Source organism: Perca fluviatilis, chromosome 2 (genome assembly GCF_010015445.1).
Source record: "Perca fluviatilis chromosome 2, GENO_Pfluv_1.0, whole genome shotgun sequence".
NCBI classification, from domain to species: domain Eukaryota; kingdom Metazoa; phylum Chordata; class Actinopteri; order Perciformes; family Percidae; genus Perca; species Perca fluviatilis.
Window position 1 is genome coordinate 34,437,801 of NC_053113.1, and position 20,124 is coordinate 34,457,924.

General features: G+C 42.6%; 1 protein-coding gene across 1 annotated transcript; it reads right to left on the minus strand.

Annotated features, from left to right (window-relative positions):
- Nucleotides 1-160: 160 nt before the first annotated feature.
- On the minus strand, nt 161-7,744 carry LOC120547758 (extracellular calcium-sensing receptor-like). The gene is made up of 8 exons (XM_039783418.1): nt 7,524-7,744; nt 6,914-7,250; nt 6,068-6,355; nt 4,649-5,200; nt 4,331-4,552; nt 1,249-1,372; nt 669-1,141; nt 161-580 (listed from the first exon to the last, which is right to left on the minus strand). The coding sequence occupies exons 1-8, from the start codon at nt 7,742-7,744 to the stop codon at nt 161-163; spliced, it is 2,637 nt and encodes an 878-aa protein (XP_039639352.1).
- Nucleotides 7,745-20,124: the final 12,380 nt, after the last annotated feature.

Here is a 20,124-nt window from a genome sequence, read left to right on the forward strand (position 1 = left end):
TATGTGTCAATGTGTTAGCTAGTATTGAGGCAACAGGATTTCAAAATGTTTTGCTTTATTGAATTTCGAACATGGATCTTTAATAATTGATTACCACAGATATATTTTATTGTAATTGCTTTCTTATACATATAAATTATTTAGCAACATATTGGAATTTTCATTTTTTAATCAAGTTTTTCTTGCTGTTTTTTTCTGGTTTAAGAATGATGACATAGCACTTTGGAGAAAAAATGCAAAACAGGAGACCAAAAGCTGAGGCTAAAATAGCAAAAACATGGACAGCCACTGTATGTTTCCCTGCTGTGCTCACATAAACTGGAATAAAAGTAATCCACACAGCGAAGAATATCAGCATACTTAAGGTGATGAACTTGGCCTCATTAAAATTATCAGGCAGCTTCCGAGCCAAAAATGCCATTAGGAAGCACATGCAGGCCAAGATGCCGATGTATCCAAGAACACACCAGAAGCCAACCTCTGAACCAGTAACACACTCAATGATGATGGTAGCACTGTATGCTGTGTTGTTGTTGGCATGAGGTGGACTGGCAAACAGCCAGATAGCACAGATTATTACCTGAGCGGAGGGAAAAACAGGATGTTCATTTTAAATCAACACAGTTGAAAAGATATGTATAGAGATGACTTGTGGAAAGTGTTTATACCTGAACAGCTGTTCCTAAAAGCACACTTCCTCTCTGCTGGTTGGGTCCAAACCACTTCATAACATTACTTCCTGGCAGTGTGGACCTGAAAGCCATTAGGACCACAACTGTCTTGGCCAGGAGGCACGAAATGCATAGAGCAAAACTGATCCCAAATGCTGGGTACCTGATACGGCAAAGCCAGTCTGAAGGCTCACCAATGAACAGCAGGCCAACAAGGAAGCAGACAGCAAGAAACACCAGCAAAAGGAAGCTCAATTCCATGTTGTTGGCCCGGACCAGTGGCGTGTCTTTGTATGTGAAGAATATTGCGAGGATGGAAAGAGAAATGCAAGCTCCGAGAACAGATACAACACACAGCACAATACCCATTAACTCATGGTAAGACAGGAACTCAATAGTCTTTGGGATGCAGAGATCTCTGCCTTTATTGGGCCATGTGTTCTCTGAGCAACGTGTGCACTCTAAAGCATCTGGAGATGGGAAGAGAAGGTAACTTTTTAGTTTGAAGAAGCCACATTTAGACAGAAACAGGTCAGCATACAGGAGATATGGTGATAAAAGACAGAACACAACACACCAGTCATATTACTAACTTCTCCCTCAGCACAGGGGACACAGTCAAAACAGCAGATGGGTTCCCTCTTTCTCCTGGCGATGCGGGAACCTGGAGGACAACTGTCACTGCATACAGACCGGGAAGCCTGAGAGGCAAAGTTCAGCCACTCAGAAAGACACTGATTTTAATTAATATTAGACAGTGTCTCTGCTTTGTTATGAAATATCTATTTCAGATACAAACTATAAGCTAAAAGTACAGTGTGATCTTTAAAAGCTGTGTTTCAACTAAAATGTTATTCAATTTTGTGATTTACCCAATTTTTTAATACATAATTAAGAGGATTATGAGGGAGTATAATAATTCTGTAAAAATGATTACACAAATTATGAATTTATGTTGTCTTATAAACATAATTGCTGCATTTATTTAGCTGTAACTTGACATTTTTTGGGAAATTCATCTTGAAATTTGAATTTTGCATTAATTCAATAAAATATAATGAAATTACATCTGTAAAATACTATTTTCACACTGCATTTACTTCAACTATAGCCAATTCACAAATTTAGCTATTGACATTGACTTGGTATACTTAAAGTCCCACTCCAGAATCATTTTAATGTGCAATGTAAAACTACTATGTTATGTTTTATGTTTTGTTTAACGTGGTTTACCCACATGAAGATTAAAATACATATCTGAAAAGAGGCTGAAAGCAATACCCTTTCTCCCTCACTGCCCCGCAACATGGTGACCTAATTGGGTGGCCTGCTTGCTGAGCTCGGCGAACTTGCGCTCTGTAACTATAGTTTTGGCGTCCTGTCTGAACCCCAACCCCCACTCCGTTGATCAGACCCAGACTCAGTTACAGCTTGTAACTAGCTTGGCTCTGCCTTCCTACGTACTTCCGCAGAAATTTCATTTTCCTTCAGTACGTCTGGGTTTGCGGGTTTTCTTACCTGTCCAATCAGCGAACAGAGGGAGTGGCTGAGAACGATGACGTTGAGGTTGTGCCCTAGTTTGAGTTGTAGTTATGTAATGGCGTCAGAGAAAGATGCGAGCAAAACCATTTGGTCCATTGTGGCAACGCTGCCGAATATCCCAACCCAGTCTCACGGCAGTTTGTGAAATGGTCATGGTAATTTAATCTATTGATTCGTGTAAACGGATATGTTTATCTCCTTTTTTTTGTGATGGTCAGCACATTTTTTTTTCGGGATGGTCAGCCCGTTTTTTACAACCTGATCTCCCAGAATTCTGCGAAATGAACATGGCCCCTTAAGTTAAGGAAAAGGTCGTGGGTGGGCTTACGTTTCCGTGACACACGGGACAAAAACGGGATGGTTGGGTTTAGGAAAACAATAATGGGACGCTGGACAACAACGGGACAGCTGGGTTTAGTAAAAGAAGAAAGCGATGGTTGACACGCGGGACACAATCCCCGGTCTCCTGGGTGAAAGTCCTGTGTTATTTGACCCATCCACCACCCCAACCAACCTCCCTATTCGGAAAATCCGATACTACTCGTTACTGTAGTCGTGCTTAATGAATTGTGCTGTGATCACGAAATATGCTTCCCATTGAAATACATTAGTTTAAAAAAAAACTGCTGACCATCACGAAAAAAAGGAGATAAACGTGTCCGTGTACACAAATCAATAGATTCAATTACGTGACCATTTCACTAACTGCCGTGAGACTGGGCTAAATATCCAGAAGTTAAAGCCCGAGCAAAAACAATCTTTGCTGAGTTTTGTTGGTGGCCATGATTTTGTGGCCCTCCTCCCCACAGGGTTCGGGAAAAGCATGATTTTCCAGCTCACTCCGTTAGTGGTGAAGGAGTTGGCTAAGGTGAACGCTAGCGATGCTAAGCCGACGTCACAATCAAACGTTAACAATAACGATTGGTTATGGCATATCCAGATTGGCTCTGGGCAGATCCAATAGTTTTAAACTTAAACAGAGTACCTGCCTTCAAGAAAGTTAATACTTGTCAATGGAGAGTGGCCAGACTCTCTTTACAAAGGAAATGTACAAGAGTCTGGTAGGACCAGGCTAGCTTGTAACTGGCAGTGGCTGACAACTGTTGATAGTATGTTTTCCGCTCTGTGTACTGACAGTCTACTCCACATTGGAGTTTTCAGGTTTCTTTGCTGTCTTTTGCGTATTAGACAGCGATTGGTTTACCAGATTATTGACGTACCTAATCAAGCTTGCCCAGAATGCATTTGAGTCTCAGATTTCAGAGTGCATAGATATCTTCACCTTAAGGAGAGGAATGTGAGGACACCTCTCTAGTGACAAACTTTGCACAGATACAATTCAATATAGTCAAGGTCAGATATTTTAGAGGGAAATAAACATTAGAAAACCAAGTCTAGCACTGCAAATAAACAAAACACAAGCAAATTAATAAAACATCACCAATTCGACAACACGTGCAACATTTACCAAAAACTCTGCTAATAGAGAAAAACACAACCAGAAACAGCCATTAGTCTTTTGCTTATTAGCCTGGCAATTCGAATAATCTGGCAAAATACACACAATCATTTTGAAAAAGGCTAACATTATGTTAACTGGCTATTACGTTACTATTTACTTTTAGAACCCATAACAGGGGACTAAGATGTTAAACTAGTTAACAATTCAGTAACTGCTGCCAGTTCTTTAATTTTAGAAAGGGTCGGTATAAATTTAGAAATAGTATTCATGTTGTCAAACCTATTTGGACTTATTTTAAAAGATTATTTTAACAATTTGCAATTTAGTTTAGTACTCGTACATTACTTGGTGACAATTGTGAAAGTAACTTCCTTGCTAAGATAACATTGATAACAAAGTGCACTGAGCTCTCATGGCCATCGTACTTAACTGGAATTTGTTATAACGTGATTATTAGTAGGGTTTATTTTTGCAACATTCACATGCAATTGCTGTCAGCTTGAAATTATATTTAAAGGTGTCATGTTCTTCTGTTTGTTTAACGATGCATTATATTGCACAATATTAAGAACAAATTAACTGATGTGTTGATCAACAGTTCATACAAGAGCCTAAGAGGTGAACATGGTCTCAAGCCTGTTTGTAGAGAACACACCTGCTTCCCAACAGGCCACTTAATCATGGAGTCATTTATGACCAGGCTGCGTCCAGCGGGCGAGGAGGCGTCATAGAAACCTACTTTTACCATATGTAGTGAGCCGTCAGGCATCCTTTGCAAGTTCAAGAGATCATAATAAGCAATGGGGTCACGGTTTTGATCAAAGATGACTTTCTCCCCCAGTGTAGAAAAATGTGCACGCTTCATGTAGTGAATTAGCTGAGGAAGTAAGGGAAACAGGTTATCTAAAAACAAACATTGGTGCACTAGACTCTCATCTTTTTTTCTTTTTTTTACTTATATAATTAGTCTCACCTGCCAAGGTTTAACATTCTTTGGGTCTGCACAGGTGCCATTAGGTAAAGGGCCCTGTCCGACTATGCAGTTACTCATATCTTGCAAAGCATGGGCCACCAAATACACAGCCTTGTAGACATTATATGACACTCTTAGCTGTGTCACATCAGAATAGGTAGAGTAAACATCATTTAAATCCTCAGACCCTTTACATGGCAATCTGTCTAGGTAGTTGTCGCCCACGTGAGAGTGGTTGTTCACTGACCCGTTCAGTCGGCAGTTAAACAACTCTTCCCAAAATTCTGCCAAGAAAGCTGATTTATGAATACTGGATGATCTGAGACTCATGAGGTGTTGTTTCAGCCCTGGAATCACATCAGCCCGCTGGATGGCAAATCCTAGTGTTCCCGCCAGTAGGCCTCCAAAGTTTTCCCAGAGTGTTTTGGTAGTGGTCCAAGCCTCACTAGCTATCCACTGCAGGCCGGTTATATTCCGACGTTGGACCTCTCTTAGAATCCAATTCATTTCTGAATCACTACAGAAGTTAATGATGACCTTTGAGGACGACATCTGAATAGTGAAAATATAGGTGTATAGTTAATATTTAATGACATTTAAGAACTTTAATGATTCACATTTGCGTGCTAATGAATATGTACTGTATATGAACAAGCCATGTGTACAGGGGGTGCAAAATAAATACATAAAATAACAGAAACATGTTATATGACAATTCAGTCCGATCAATGAGCCTCAAATGCTTCAAAATAAGTTGCAACACTGTGTCATGGAAGTGTTGAATGAACGTTAAGTTCATTTTTCATGACAGTTTGCAGTATTACAATCATGCCAACACTTTGTAACTTCTTATTTATGATGGGACACTTTCTAAATGTTATTTAAAGTATAATTTTGTTCTTATACAAAAACACAACAACTGAACATCAATCAAAGCTAAGAGCAAATGGCAGACCAGAATTGATTTAATTATATTTCTTAGTCTTACTAAAGTATTTGAATTTCAATGCAAATAGATTTTTTTGGGGGGGGTTGGTCAGATATGTAAATACAGGATTAATATTATCAATTAAATAAACTATATTTTTCAGGATTAGTGCAGAAAATATTCAGAAATGTGGTCACATTTTTATTATTTTGTTACATGTATGGAAGAGAGAAAGATTAATTTAATTCAAATGTGTTAATTTCAAGTGTAATATATATGTACAAATGACAACTTCGCCCATTGCCCTTGACTATTCAGTATCACAATACAACATCACAAACTGTCGTGAAATGACACTAGAGTTTAATCGACACCTTTCTGAAACAATCCTAACAACAATTGAGAATTATAAGATTCAAAAAGGTAATATTTGTTGCAGGTGTTCATGTTATTTTGTACACCCCTTGGAAATTGTATTGACCCATAGATACCTGAATGACATCCAGAAGCTCATCTAGAGCCTGCTGACTCAGGACAACAGGGTAGAAGTGAGTGTATGCAGCACACACACCGTACTGCACCGACTCCTGCAGGAAGAGCTGGATGGCAAAGCGGGCATGATCAGATTCCAACCCAATGACTCCCACCCAGGTCCAGCCAAAGTAGCTAACCAGCTGGGCCAAGGCTCTGATGTGGAAGGCGTCACTGGGCATGGTGCGCATGAATGTTGGGAAATCCTTATGGTTACTCAAACAGCTGCAAGATGCACAATAGCTCACCTGGTATTATAGAAAACAATAATTAACCTTCTGCACACTTTGACTTACTGAAAAGGCCGTTGAACAAGAATCAAATTTCACCACAAAATAATACCATGTTTACAGGCACTCGGTGCAGAGTTTTCCCTGCATTCAAAATTAAAATAGTGTTTGGAGTCTAGCAACTTAAACACTCAACGATGAAAATGGAAGATGAGTTACCACTGATTTTAAAACATGGACATTTTAAATCTTTTATACATTTCTGAAAATAAAATGATCATGTTTTATACCAGACGCATAATACTGGATTAGGATTAAGTGTTTCTCTATGGGTTGAGAACATCCCTACTTCCTAAAAAAAAAAAAAAAAAAAAAACTTTAAAAACCCAATTTTTGAAAATTTACTTTACAGAAAACTGATTTCAGGGCTGTTAATATTTTAAAGATACTTAGTTTTCACAGTTATAGCAATGATATGCAACACTAGGGTACTTAATCAAAGAAAACCGTAAAAGGTTTATGTAAAAGTATTAACATTATGACAACAAAAGTTCACAGACTGTTAAGTATTCTCACCAGGGGTATATGGAATGAGCTAAGCAGAGCCACAGACAAACCAGAAGCAGCATCTCCTATGATTACTGGGGACACCGTACTTTGTACGGCAGCACAGCCTAAATTAGAACTGTTTCTTTCTTGACCTTTGTCTCTGTTCACTCTCTCGGCTCTGGTGCCTATCTCTGGCTGGCCGTTCACCAACAGCAAAGATGCTCTCAGTGACACAGGTATGTCATCACAGCTGTCACGGATGTGGAAACCCAGCTTGAGCTGTGGGAGGAGGTCACTGCGCTGGTTGATTTCTTTGATTGCAAAAGTCATAGTCTGCATCCAGCGCAAGGCGCGAGAGCTGAAACTGTACAAAAGTGAAAAGCAGATCATCACACAGCACAAATATATATGTATATTAAAATACACAGATACATACACACATAAATAATAAATCGACTGTATACAACAGAACACCTAGGGATTGCAGATGAAAAGTAGTTATTTTTACTGATTCTGGCATATTTACATGGTGTTTTATACAACAATGTTCATAAATATTCATGGTCCCTATCAAATAAACAAATAAAAAATAAAAATAAGCCAACTACTATCAAATTGTCAAATATTCACTCACTACTTATACATATTAGCTGTTGGTTTTGTTTTGTATGTTGGAAGAGAAGACACAGGGCTGTAGTGTAAAGGGAATAAGCCCCCTATAACTACATCTCCATCTTCAAACAGACTATTTTTCTCCTCTTCCCCCAAGAAAACACAGTTATCCAGATCAGCAGCTGAGCTAGGTTTGCCCCCAAAAAGAGAAAGTAACATAAGAAGCTTTGCAGCTGGCATTGCCATAGCTGGTCCAGGTTTAAAGGAAAGCTCCAGCTAAATATTTCAACCCCTGAATACTCGAGCTGCCCTTTCATACACATACACATTATGATATTTAAGGATGCAGCAGATTTATATACTGTAGTTAGGAGACATACATCAGAGGGGACTGCCCAGATACAGCAGCTGTGACATCATTACACCTTTGTCTCCTGGGGTGGGGTGAATATACAGTAGCCCAATAAAAAAAAAAGAACATCTTCAGTTGTTGAAAAATGAATTGCTCTCCTATGGATATATGATTCACTTTTCAGTTTTTTGTTGAATTTCTTTTAGTAGTCTACATTTAAAGCTTTAGTGAGTAATTTCTTTATATTAATGAACGTCTGTTATATTCAAGCCATTGCCAAATGAGTTGATGGTAAAAGCTAATTAAGACTTTCACCTCCACAAAACTCGCGCTGTATTTGTCAGTATAGCTATGTTTAGAAAATGGTGTCATCCGGCAACTTTTGAGCACAGAAAATCAAGCAAAGATAATTACCTCTTCTAGAGAGGCCATCATGTTTTTTTAATCCTCCGTGTCCTCCTTGGTTACAAGCAACTGCGTGGAGGAAGGGTGGGGGTGGTGCCTGATCAGGGAAGGCTTGTATCATGTGGATGCGCCAACAGTTTTGTTGTCATAACTTAGACTTCCTCATAAGTATAATGTTGTAATATTGTAATGAAGAAGTCACAGGTTTTGAAAATATCACATTAAATGTAATTTCTTTTTTATTTAAATTTGTAATGTAATATTTCTTTAAAGGGGTGATAGAAAGATTATATAGGGTATTTTACACTGTTCCTTAAGGTCTCCTAATGGGGTATGTAACATTGGTTGGGCTGAAAATTGCCCGAATGCCATTTTATTAGGCCCTTAACTACCTTGTGAATATGGCTCCATTTGGAATTTCTATTTCTTCCAAATATGGTATGCTCATGAATATTTAGAATGAGCTACGCGCTGATTGGTTTGAGCAAACTACATAGAAGCACATGGGAGACTCGACAGCAGTGTCAGGATTAGTCCAGTGCAGGAACCCAAACGCAGACCAGGACAAGGTAAGTAGTTTGACAAGGTGAGTATTTTTTTGGAATAGAATGTGGAAATGATTTGGTCCAGTTGGTCGGCAGGGAGTGGGGCTGGAAGGTGGCAGGGTTTTGTGCTGATCCAAATGCACTGTAGTGAAGTCGACAGCCAGGCAGGTGAGAGTGACAATCCAGGTGAGGAACTGTAAGCAGAGGAACAGGCAGCTGATTAGCGACAGGCAAAAAGGAGCAAAAATAGCAAAAGACTTGGCAAAACTAGGCGCTTGATACAAGAGCAACAACATACTGTGTACGCTAACGATCCGGCAGGGAATGGTTGTCTGGTCACGGCTTAAATGGTGCAGTGGATGGTAAGTAGGACCAGGTGTGCAGACAGCAGCAGGTGTAGGCAGTTGGTGAATCAGCCGGGATGTGTTCAGGGAAACTCAGAAAAACGAACCTCAGGTTAGAGCAAAACAAAACCTAGGCAAAACAGGCTCAGGATGCTGGATTCATGACATTACCCCCCCTCCGACGGATGCCACCGGGCGGACCACCCGGAGCACCAGGATGGAGCCTATAGAAGTCCCGGAGCAGATCGGCATCAAGGATCAGGCGCCGAGGTATCCAGCTCCTCTCCTCAGGACCGTAACCCTCCCAGTCCACGAGGTATTGAAAACCCCGCCCACGACGTCTGGAGTCCATGATCTGGCGAACGGTGTAGACAGGACCCCCGTCGATCATCCGCGGGGGAGGCGGACGAGGAGGAGGGGGCAACAGGGGACTGAGGAGAACAGGCTTCAGGCAGGAAACATGGAAGGCAGGAGGGACTCTGAGGGTCTTAGGCAATTTCAGACGGACCACAGCTGGGTTTATGATCCGTTCCACCACACACGGGCCAATGAATTTAGGGGACAGTTTCTTGGATTCAGTCCGCAGAGGCAGATTCCGGGTGGCCAACCAGACCTTATCTCCAACCGCGTAGGCAGGAGCCGGGACACGGTGACGATTGGCTTGACGCTGGTAACAGTCTGAGGCCTGAAGAAGGTTCCTCCTGGCACGATGCCAGGTCCGATGGCAACAGCGGATGTAAGCTTGGACTGAGGGAACTGAGAGATCCTTCTCCTGAGATGGAAACAGAGGCGGTTGATATCCGTACAGACACTGAAAGGGGGACATCCCAGTGGCAGTGGTTGGGAGAGTGTTATGGGCGTACTCAGCCCATCGTAGCTGAGAGGACCAGGTGGAGGGATTAGAAGAGACGAGGCAGCGAAGCGTGGACTCCATCTTCTGGTTGGCCCTTTCAGCTTGACCATTAGACTGGGAATGGAATCCAGATGTGAGACTGACAGTTGCGCCAATGGCGAGGCAGAAAGCCTTCCAAACTGCTGAGGTGAACTGCGGGCCACGATCTGGTGACGAAACAATGTCACCAGGTAGACCGTGTTTCCTAAACACTTCCTTGACCAGGATGTTGGCGGTCTCAGTGGCGGACGGAAGCTTGGTAAGGGGCAGAAAGTGAGCGAACTTGCTGAATCTGTCCACTACCGTCAGGACAACTGTGTTCCCCTCAGATAAGGGCAACCCGGACACGAAATCCAGAGCCAGATGAGACCATGGTCGCCGAGGAATGGGCAGAGGATGCAGAAGTCCAGAGCTGGGTCGATTGGTTCCCTTTATTTTGAGCGCACACCGGGTATGCAACAACGAAACTGGTCTGGTCTCCCATGGCAGGCCACCAAAACCGTCTGCCCAGCAAGGCCATAGTCCTAGCCACACCGGGGTGGCAAGCCATCTTGCTGGCGTGGGCCCACTGAAGCACAGCAGAACGGATGGAGTCGGGCACAAACAGACGACCTGGCGGACGGTCATAACCTCCTCCTCGATCCTCCAGGTGACAGCACCCACGATGAGCTTCTGTGGCAGAATAGTCTCCGGAGTAGCCTCATCTTTAACAGCCTTGGAAAACATCCGGGAAAGAGCGTCTGCCTTGCCATTCCGTGAGCCTGGTCGAAAGGTGAGAGAAAAATTGAAGCATCCAAAAAACAAGGACCACCTGGCTTGACGCGAGTTCAGACGTCTGGCAGATTGCACATATGCAAGGTTTTTGTGGTCGGTCCAAACCACAAATGGCTGTTCAGCCCCCTCAAGCCAGTGGCACCACTCTTCCAAGGCGAGTTTCACAGCGAGCAATTCCCGGTTCCCCACATCATAGTTTATTTCAGCTGGAGAGAGGCGACGAGAGTAAAAGGCACAAGGATGAAGTTTATTGTCACTGGAGCTCCGCTGAGAGAGAATGGCACCGACTCCCACATCAGAAACATCCACTTCCACAACGAACTGACGAAAAGTATCTGGGTGAGAGAGGATAGGTGCGTCACTGAAGCGCTTCTTCAGAGTCAGGAAAGCCTCGTTAGCCGCTGGATTCCAACAGAAAGATCTGGAACTAGAAGTCAGGGCAGTGAGCGGAGCGGCCACTCGGCTGTAATCGCGGATGAACCGTCTGTAGAAATTTGCAAACCCCAGAAATCTCTGGAGTTGCAACCTGGACTCGGGCTGAGGCCAATCGAGTACCGCCTTAACCTTCTCAAGGTCCATCTTCAACTGACCCTCGGAGATGATGTAACCAAGGAAGGAGGTGGTGTGGGCGTGAAAATCACATTTCTCAGCCTTAACGAACAGTTGGTTCTCCAATAACCGCTGCAGAACCTGTTTGACATGCAGAACATGGTTAGGCAGATCTTCGGAAAACACAAGAATGTCATCCAAGTACACAAACACAAAACGACCGATCATGTCTCTCAGAACGTCGTTCACCATACTCTGGAAAACTGCCGGGGCATTAGTGAGTCCAAACGGCATGACCAGATACTCAAAGTGGCCCATAGGAGTATTGAATCCCGTCAGCCATTCGTCAGCCTCTTTAATTCGGACCAAGTAGTAAGCATTGCGTAAGTCCAGCTTAGTGAAAATGGTTGCGCCCTGCAGGGAGTCAAAAGCAGAGTTCATCAAGGGCAGAGGGTACTTGTTTTTGATAGTAATGTCATTAAGCCCACGGTAGTCAATACAAGGCCGCAGGGAGCCGTCTTTCTTACTTACGAAGAAGAACCCAGCTCCCAGGGGTGAAGAGGAGGGACGAATGAGACCAGCAGCAAGAGAATCCTTGATGTAGCTTTCCATGGCTTCACGTTCTGGTTTAGATATACTCTAGAGGCGGCCCTTAGGGTAGGTTGCTCCAGGTACGAGATTGATAGCACAATCGTAAGGTCGGTGTGGGAGCAGAGACAGGGCCTTCTGTTTGCTGAACACCTCCTGAAGGTCGTGGTAGACATCGGGTACCATGGACATGTCTGGGGGTGGCGAGTCCAGATCCTGGTTAGAAGCAGAGGGGGCACAAGCAGTTTTCAGACAGTCTGCATGACACTTAATACTCCAGTTGGTTACCTTGCCAGTGGCCCAATCAATAGTGGGATTGTGTTCTTGGAGCCAGGGGTAACCCAAAACCAGAGGAGCGCGAGGAAAGTGCAGGATGAAAAAGGATATGACCTCAGAATGATTTCCAGAAATCAGCATGTTCACAGGTCCAGTTCTCTTAGTTATCCGTGCCAATAAGTCGCCGTTAAGTGTGGTAGCTTCAATGGCCTCCGGGAGACATTCCTTGGAGAGCCCCAGCTGTTCCACCAGATTGGCGTCCATGAAGCTGTCATCCGCCCCTGAATCTATCAAAGCATTAATCTCAACAGAATGATTAGAGTTCATGAGTTTGACAGGAACTGGAGGTCTGACAGGACTGTTGGAAAACTGAGATTGGCTCGCTAAGAATCTTCCCACTCTTAGCGAGCCTGGGAGTTTAACGGCTTCTGTGGGCATGAGGAGATGTAATGGTTCCTGTTACTGCAGTAAAAACAGCGGTTTGACTCACATCTATGCTGGCGCTCCTCTACAGACAATCCGTGACGTCCCACCTGCATGGGTTTGGAATCAGATGGCCGCTGTCCCTCCTTAATCCCCTGGAAAGTAGCTTGGCTCCCCAACTCCGCTCCATTTCCAGGTTTGGAAGAGTGGCGACGCGGAGAATGGTTGGAAAATGGTCCTCATCTCGGCTGAGAAGGCGTGGTATGAAGCCAAACAGGAGTCCTGTCGTTCCCATAGGGCAGATGCCCACTCCAGAGCCTTTCCCCGCAGCAGTTCGATTACAAAGGCAATCTTAGCTTTATCAGAAGCATAGGAGTAGGGCTGCAAGTCAAAAACCAAGTCACATTGCATGAGAAAGGAACGACATCCTCCCAAATCCCCATCATACTTATCCGGCGTCGGAACTTTGGGCTCTCGGAGCGACACAGCCTCTGAGACGGCAGGTGAGGGCGGAGAAACAGGTGGTGAAGGAACTGCAGGAGCACTGAGCTGAGCCCGGACCGAGGTAAAACTAGTGGTTAGATCTCGAATAGCAGTCGTTACCTCCTGTAGTGCCACACTGTGTTGTCCAATCATGTGACCTTGCTGGGAAATGGCATGCCGTACAGAGTCCAGATCCGCTGGGTTCATCTTGGCCGGATCGTTCTGTCAGGATTAGTCCAGTGCAGGAACCCAAACGCAGACCAGGTCAAGGTAAGTAGTTTGACAAGGTGAGTATTTATTTGGAATAGAATGTGGAAATGATTTGGTCCAGTTGGTCGGCCGGGAGTGGGGCTGCAAGGTGGCAGGGTTTTGTGCTGATCCAAATGCACTGTAGTGAAGTCGACAGCCAGGCAGGTGAGAGTGACAATCCAGGTGAGGAACTGTAAGCAGAGGAACAGGCAGCTGATTAGCGATAGGCAAAAAGGAGCAAAAATAGCAAAAGACTTGGCAAAACTAGGCGCTTGATATAAGAGCAACAACATACTGCGTACGCTAACGATCCGGCAGGGAATGGTTGTCTGGTCACGGCTTAATTGGTGCAGTGGATGGTAAGTAGGACCAGGTGTGCAGACAGCAGCAGGTGTAGGCAGTTGGTGAATCAGCCGGGATGTGTTCAGGGATACTCAGAAAAACGAACCTCAGGTTAGAGCAAAACAAAACATAGGCAAAACAGGCTCAGAATGCTGGATTCATGACAAGCAGGTCTCATATTTCAGACACTGCAAAGTTATACATTGTTTGTCGGGCTATTTCGTTATTAAAGTCACTTCTGAGACTTTTTTAAGCGAGAAATCAACTATATAAAGCTAAAATATGGGCCGTTTTATAAAAATGTATGGTTAATTGCAAATTTGGTAAGACTGTGTGTCGGAGTTCAGCGGCCGGTGCTGCCGGTGTTGCTGCCCGCCCGGCCTGCCATCCTTCACAAACCCCGGCCTGCTGTGAGGTAGATAGATCTCCGTCACGGCTGGAAGCCCACAGCACTCCATACCCGCGCAAAGTCACCGTTTTTTGGGCTAATGGACTACCAAACGCTGCTGCCCTGACAGGGCCTGCAACTCCCCTCTTGCTGCTAGCTAAATGGCCCGTGTGTGAGAGTGAGAACGCGGTCAGCGAGCTTGTTACACCAGCAATCTCTTACCACAGTTCCAGTTACTCTTGGCTGGCTGCCAGCTGCCGGCATAACTAGAGTACCTATATTTACAGTTTGAATTTCGTCACGCCACTTATACAACATCTACCTAAATGTCTTATAAAGCTAACAACGGTATTCGATTTCAAGTTAATGAATATTTGTGAACATTAGGGGTTTCGTTAGCTGCGACTGCCCCTTCAATCCTAGCTATGTGTAGCTACAAATCACAGATAGTTAGCTTCATTTTCGGCGTAATTCGAGTATATGTACAGTTTGAATTTCATCACGCCACTTATACATCTACCTAAACTTCTTATAAAGCTAACAATGGTGTCAGATTTCAAGTTAATGAATATTTGTGAAGATTAGGGGTTTCGTTAACTGCGACTGTCCCTTCAATCCTAGCTATGTGTAGCTACAAATCACGGATAGTTAGCTTCATTTTCGGCGTAATTCGAGTATATTTCCAGTTTGAATTTCGTGACACCACTTATACAACATCTACCTAAACGTCTTATAAAGCTAACAACGGTGTCCGATTTCAAGTTAATGAATATTTGTGAAGATTAGGGGTTTCGTTAGCTGTGACTGTCCCTTCAATCCTAGCTATGTGCTAGCTACAAATCACGGATAGTTAGCTTCATTTTTGGCGTAATGCAACCCAGGCAGCACCGGCCGCTGAACTCCGACACACAGTCGGACAAAATTTGCAATTAGCCATCCATTTTTATAAAACGGTCCATATTTGAGCTTTACATAGTTGATTTCTCGCATAAAAAGGTTTCAGAAGTGAATTTTGTAATGGAATAGCAAAGATCTGCGTGACCTAGATTCAGAAGACTACCTGATCTCAGGTCAGTTGTGTAGCCTATGTAAATGTTGAGGTGTGACCGTTCTCTTAATACACCCATGGGCGTGACAAAGGTACAGGTCTTGGGAGGGTGACGTCAACTTCCAACTTCCAGATTTTCATATCAAAGGGGTTTCAATGGGATTTTGAGCTTCTATGTATGTCTTATTTACCCACCGAACTGTCGTTATTCAACTATGACAGGGTAAAATCGTTTTTGCATTCTATCACCCCTTTAAATAAAGTCACCTGGCCTACAGTGGCCTTATCTCACCACTGCATCTACTGGACAAGGTAGGCCGATTGTCGATTTTAAACTGCGCCACTCCATGACTGAGATGTCCCTATGAAGAAATCCACCGTGCCCTATTCTGTCGGTTCTGGCAAATGCGCTTCCAGCGCTTCCAACTATCCCAAAAGTGTGTGATAAATCACCCATTCATAAACAACGCAACTTTCTGCTGTTTCAAACAACAAATCACGCAAAAGTTTTATGGGACCCGCACGTAAAACCTAAAGGGTTACTCGGGGGACATTTAAACATTAGAAGCATTGCTTCAAAGACTGATCAACTCGAAAAACTACCTATGGACTCAAATCTGGATTTCCTTTGTTTGTCAGAATCATGGCTGACAGTCTCATCACCTGACACAGCATACCTAGTACCAGGGTATAATACATTTAGAAAAGATCGAAATACTGGCAGAGGAGGTGGACTACCCATGTATGTTAAAGACTGTATAAACTGCAATGAAATTGAACTAAACTGTATGGATATTGAATGTATGGCAGTAAGAATGATTTTATCCACCAGCATGTCATTCACTGTTATTTGTATATATAGACCCCCATCATCAAATAGTATGTTTTATGAACACCTGAGAAACATTTTGAAAGAATTTGACAGGTACAAAGAGTTGATTTTGGTTGGAGAATTAAACATTAATTGGACTGAGAAGTCAAAAAGGAAAAAAACTTAAAGACATAACAAGTCAATCTGACCTAACACAATTGATACAAGGTCCCACCAGAATCACCCCATCATCTCAGACACAGATTGATCTCATATTTAGTAATAAACCAGAAAGAATAACTAAAACATTACATTTTTTGACAGGGCTTTCGGATCATAATCTAACAATGGTATCACAGAAAGTAACGAAAGAAAGGTTCATATACCAGCAAGAAAGTAAAAAGGTCTTAAAAAACCAAAGAGGTTTATCAATGAATTTGAAAACCTGTTGAACCAACTAACTTGCAGTGAGATCCTGTCCACAGAGGACTTAGAGGTTGCTTCTAGACCTTAAAGGGGTGATAGAATGCAAAACCGTAGTTTTCATTCATAGTTGAATAACGACAGTTCAGTGGGTAAAAAGGACATACATAGAAGCTCAAAATCCCATTGACACCCCTTTACTATGAAAATCTCATGTTTTGAAACTGCCGCTGAAAACGGGCGAATCTCAACAAAGCTGAGTTGCTTGCGTAAGCATCTCAAAATCCGGAACCTTAAGAGAACAGTCACGCCCCAACATTTACATACACAACTGACCTGAGATCAGGTAGTCTTCTGAATCTAGCTAGGTCACGCAGATCTCTGCTATTCCATTACAAAATTCACTTCTGAAACTTTTTTATGCGCAAAATCAACTATGTAAAGCTCAGATATGGGCCGTTTTACAAAAATGGATGGCTAATTGCAAATTTTGTCCGACTGTGGGTCGGAATTAAGCAGCCGGTGCTGCCTGGGTTGTTGCCTCGCCGCCCGGCCTGCTGTGAGCTCCGTTACGGCTGGCAGCCATACCCGCGCAGAGTCACCGGTAACACCGCTAATGGACCACTAAACGCCGCGGCTCCCCTCTTCCTGCTAGCTAAATGCCCGGTATGTGTGAGTGAGAGCGCGGGCAGCAAGCTTGTTACACCAGCAATCTGTTACCACAGGTTCCAGTTACTCTTTTAAATGTGTGTAATTATAATGTGTTGAGTTATTTAAACAAACGATTGGGGAAATAAACGCCGCTTGTCCGCGAGTCTCATTGATAGCGCCTGCGGCTGGATGTAGCTCTATCAATGAGAGCTGCTAGCCTCCTCTTAGAATTCCTCTGGAATTTCACAAATATTCATTAACTTGAAACGAAACCCTTTCGAAAATTACTTTAAATGTTAGTGTAAGTGGCGTGGCGAAATTCAAACTGTAATATAATCGAATTAAGGCGAAAAGGAAGCTAACTATCCGTGATTTGTAGCTAGGATTGAAGGGACAGTCACAGCTAACGAAACACTTTGTCTTCACAAATATTCATTAAATTGAAATCGGACACCGTTGTTAGCTTTAATAGACATATAGTTAGATGTTGTGTAAGTGGCGTGACGAAATTCAAACTGTAATATAATCGAATTAAGGCGAAAAGGAAGCTAACTATCCGTGGTTTGTAGCTACACATAGCTAGGATTGAAGGGACAGTCGCAGCTAACAAAACATTTTGTCTTCACAAATATTCATTAACTTGAAATCGGACACCGTTGTTAGCTTTATAAGACCTTTAGTTAGATTTTGTATAAGTGGCGTGACATGTGTGTAACATCAGGTAACAGATTGCTGGTGTAACAAGCTCGCTGACGGAGCTCTCACTCTCACACAACGGGCCATTTAGCTAGCAGGAAGAGAGGAGTTGAAGGCCCTGGAGCTCTGTCAGGGCAGCGGTGTTGGTAGTCCCTGCTGTGGGCTGCCGTGACGGAGCTCCAAGCACTCATAGCAGGCCGGGGTCTGTGAAGGAAGGCAGGCTGGGCGGCAAGGCAGCACCGGCGGGCGGCGAGGCAGCACCAGCGGCTAAACTCTGACACACAGTCTTACCAAATTTGCAATTAGCCATCAATTTTCGTAAAACGGCCCATATTTGAGCTTTATATAGTTGATTTCTCGCTTAAAAAAGTATCAGAAGTGAATTTAATAACGAAATAGCCCGATAAACAATGTATAACTTTGCAATGAGACCTGCTGTCGAGTCTCCCATGTGTTTCTATGTAGTTTGCTCAAACCAATCAGCGCGTAGCTCATTCTGAATATTCATCAGCATACCATATTTGGAAGAAAAGCTCTTGTTCCAAATAGAGCCATATTCACAGGGTAGTTAAGGGCCTAATAAAATATCATTCGGGCAATTTTCAGCCCAACCAATGTTACATACCCCATTAGGAGACCTTAAGGAACAGTGTAAAATACCCTATATAATCATTCTATCACCCCTTTAATAACCAAGGTTAATAGCGTTAAAAATTTGTTCAGTAAAAGTGTTACACACTCTAGAAAAAAGCAAAATCTGCCCTGGCTTAATGAACAAGTATGGATTCTAATGAAGCAGCAGGATCATAGCCTGACTCCACCAGATGGATTTCTTCGCATTTGCTCAGCATGTCTGCGAGTGGAAAACTGGAGCTCGCAAGATCAGAACGGTCTCACGAGGCTAGCAGGATCATGCACTAAAAACTGCAATTAAGTCAGGGTTAGCCCATCATAGGAGAACCTTTCAACAGTTACGTAATAAAGTTGTAAATGAATTGAGAAAGGCAAAAGCTAAGTTTTTTATTGATGTTATAAATTATTCTAAAGGGAACAATAGGCAAACGTGGGAAAACATCAATAGAGCATTAAAGAACAACAAAAAAAGAGATAAAGAGTTTGAATTACAAGTACAGGGAACCTTAACTAAAGACAAAGATACAATTTCTTCTATGTTTAATAGTTATTTTATAGATTCAATTCAAGATTTGGTCTAAGAGGGAAGGTCATTACACCATCAAATGATAATCTTCCACTGTTTAGCATCTCCGAAGTGCCAGAATCTTCCATAACTAAAATCTTAGGCAAGTTTAAGAATTCTAAGGCTAAAGATGTTTTTGCTTGTGATTGTGCATTTCTGAAGAAGTATAAAAGCATTGTTTGTACTCCAATTGCTCATCTGGTAAATCTATCCATTAAACAAAGTTTTTTTTTTCCCAATGCCTGGAAATCAGCTGTAATAACCCCTGTTTTTAAAGCTGAAGATGCAACTAATATAACCAACTACAGACCTATTAGTATCCTCCCTGTTGTTTCCAAAGTAATGGAAAGGATAGTCTGTCATCAGTTGCTAGCCTATTTAAATCAAGGCCATTTTCCACTGCACCCCATGCAGTTTGGATTCAGGAAACATCATGCCACAGAAACAGCTACTTGTTACTTTATTGAGCAAATAAAATCCAGCCTTGACAATGGAGGGGTTGTTGGGGCTGTTTTCCTCAATTTTAAGAAGGCGTTTGATACAGTGAATCATAATGTTTTGTTATCCAAACTGTCAAAGATTAATTTCTCTCCCAATGCTCTGACATGGATGGAGTCTTATTTAGATTCTAGAAAGCAGTGCACCAGGATTAATGATAGATGCTCCTCCTTTGCTAACTGCACTACTGTAGTCCCTCAGGGATCTACTTTAGGACCAATTTTATTTAGTTTATATATTAATGACCTGCCACTGATTTGCCCAGAAGTCCACATCCAAATGTACGCAGACGATACTGTTATCTATACCCATACAAAAACTATAGAACAAGCAGCAGCAAAACTTACTGCAGTTCTAACCACAGTATCAGACTGGATAACTCTCAGTTGTCTTACTCTTAATGTAAGCAAAACAGTGGGCATGTATTTCTCTATCAAGAGGAATTTTACACATCAGCCCGATATCTGTATTACGGGAGAGGTGATACATATTGTTGATCATTTCAAGTAGCTGGGCATAATTATTGATTCTAATTTAAGTTTTAAAAAACACATAAAAAAGATCTCCAATTGTGTCAGTTTAATTTTAGACATATAAGACACCAGTTACCAATAGCTGCAGCTAAACTGTTTTTGCATTCAATGATCTTCTCACATTTATCTTACTGTTCTAGTTTTAGTTTAGTTTATTT

What these genes read in the sequence shown, in the direction of transcription:
- LOC120547758 (XM_039783418.1), bottom strand. Translation starts at nt 7,744, where the DNA reads ATGGCAATGCCAGCTGCAAAGCTTCTTATGTTACTTTCTCTTTTTGGG. An exon ending in CCAACAGCTAATATGTATAA is followed by an intron (nt 7,251 to 7,523) that starts GTAGTGAGTGAA and finishes ACTTTTGTACAG; the next exon opens with TTTCAGCTCTCGCGCCTTGC. An exon ending in AGTGGCCTGTTGGGAAGCAG is followed by an intron (nt 1,373 to 4,330) that starts GTGTGTTCTCTA and finishes TTTGCCTCTCAG; the next exon opens with GCTTCCCGGTCTGTATGCAG.